The 2,103-nt window shown below is 61.1% G+C and overlaps 1 protein-coding gene across 1 annotated transcript in view; it reads left to right on the forward strand.

The window, feature by feature from the left end:
- The first annotated feature begins 1,323 nt into the window (after positions 1–1,323).
- Positions 1,324–2,103, forward strand: part of HNRNPH1 (heterogeneous nuclear ribonucleoprotein H1 (H)) — a 9,973-nt gene continuing 9,193 nt past the window's right edge. Inside the window, exons 1-2 of the mRNA XM_011960158.1 lie at positions 1,324–1,439; positions 1,882–2,036. Coding sequence (XP_011815548.1) covers positions 1,913–2,036 — 124 coding nt within the window. The 5' untranslated portion in view covers positions 1,324–1,439; positions 1,882–1,912. The remainder of the gene's footprint in view (positions 1,440–1,881; positions 2,037–2,103) is intronic.

The following is a 2,103-nucleotide window of genomic DNA, read 5'->3' on the forward strand; positions in this document are numbered from 1 at the left end:
GCCAGGATGGTCTCGATCTCCTGACCTCGTGATCCGCCCGTCTCGGCCTCCCAAAGTGCTGGGATTACAGGCTTGAGCCACCGCGCCTGGCCTCCTGTCTTTCTTTTGATGTCCTCTCTACTTTTCTCAAACATGTCAAAACTGGATTCGGACTCCGTGGCCCTGGGGTTGGAAACATGCTTTGTCTGCATCTTCCCAGGGTGGCACTTAGGCCTGCACTAGCTAAGGTAGCCCTGCGGCAGGGTCCAACATTACCTTATTGTTAATTTGTTTATTGTCTGTGTCCACTAAAGCTGGGGTGAGGAGGGCAGCCAGATCAGACCTGGGGAGGCCTGGGAGGCTACGGCATCTTCGGTGTTGGGCAGTGCTGTTAGAAACCACGAACATGACTCATCTGGTAGCATGTGTGCATATGAGGTGAGCCGGGGGCCTCCTCGAATGCGGCGTCTCAGCCTGGGGATTGGACGCACTGTTACCAATTCTGCCCTGGGAGATTCCTCGGTAACCTACCCAGCAGAGGCCGGTGCGCACCGGTGGAGGAGCCCGCGCTCGCGATTCCTCCTCGTGCCAGGGCCCCAGAGCATGCAAGGCCCGCCGACCGTGAGGCGGGTCAAGGGATACAAAGGGTGCGAGTTCGTTAGGCAAAAGCTGGGTACAGGCGCGAGCCACAGGCACGAGAACCTCGCGCCGACCGGGGCCCTAGGCCCGACGACCGCAGGTAAGGGGAAGTGGAGGCACACATGGCTGGGACGTGCCCCAGGCACCATCCGGGTGGCTTCGGGCGCGAGACGTCCGCAGCCCCGCAGCTCCCAGGACGCTCGACCATCTGCGGCTGATCATCTTCGGCCGGTTTGAGGATAAAGGGGAGACAGGCGGCGCGGGGAGTGGGAACGCCTGAAGGCCGCGCCTCTCCTTTCAGGTCGGCCAGGAGCGCAACGGTAAGAGCCAGGGGGCAAGGGGTAGAAAGACGCCCACCTCTTCAACCCAGAGCTCGGGACTCCTATACAGTCCCATAGGGAACAGGCGGCCGCCATTCCCCTCCCCCACGCTGGCGGGTAAGGCTAGAGAACCGTTTCGAGGAAGACGCATGCGCATGAAACAATTATAAACCGCTAAGACTCCCCAAGTTCAATATTCGCGGGAAGGCGCATGCGCAATAAAAAGCCCGGCGGGTTTATGGGTGGGGGTGCTGCGCCCAAAACCCAAGCATGTAATAATCCGCCGGCGGACGGTCGGCTGGCTCTTGAAACTACGCATGCGCCAGAGCTCTTTGTGACGCAACGGGGCGGTGCGGGCAGCTTGCTGCGCGTGCGCAGAACTCGCACAAAGGGCCTTATTTAGGTTGCGCAGGCGCCCGCTGGTCATTTCGTCTGAGCCACGCAGAAGTCGGGTTTCTGGGTGAGTGTCGGTGGGTCCTCGCTTGCAGTTCAGCGACCACTGTGGGTGCCGTTTTTGCGAGGATTGTTTGTCCTCACACCTCTGGGAGGGCCACGGGGACCTTGGCGAGCTGCGGGCTGCCATCGAGAGCCGCGAGTGGTGCGCTGAATGTCGGCACTGTAGCTGAGGCCTGCAGGCCGCGCCGACTCTATTGTGTGAGAAGTGGGAGGAGGCGGAGCGGAAGCGGCCGCCGCCATTTCCTTTCCTCCACGCTGGCTCTCGGCCCGGGTCCCCACGGTTCGGGCAGCCGAGAGTTGCTGCTCAGAACAGCTTTTGGGGGTCCGGCCGCCGGACGAGGAGGTGTTGGGTATTGGAGCCGCCGGGGTGGGTGCATCCGCCCGGTTTTTGCTTCGTCGGCGGGCCGGTGCGGGTCCGGGGGCGCCTCGGAGGCGGAGGACAGCTTAATTGGCGCTCTCAGGTCTGGTCTTCCTCCCCGCCTTGCAGTTTGTTTCGACGCCAGACCGCGTAAGAGACGATGATGTTGGGCACCGAAGGCGGAGAGGGATTCGTGGTGAAGGTCCGGGGCTTGCCCTGGTCTTGCTCGGCCGATGAAGTGCAGAGGTTTTTTTCTGACTGCAAAATTCAAAATGGGGCTCAAGGTATTCGTTTCATCTACACCAGAGAAGGCAGACCAAGTGGCGAGGCTTTTGTTGAACTTGAATCAGA

Source organism: Colobus angolensis, unplaced genomic scaffold (assembly GCF_000951035.1).
Source record: "Colobus angolensis palliatus isolate OR3802 unplaced genomic scaffold, Cang.pa_1.0 Scaffold509, whole genome shotgun sequence".
NCBI lineage: Eukaryota > Metazoa > Chordata > Mammalia > Primates > Cercopithecidae > Colobus > Colobus angolensis.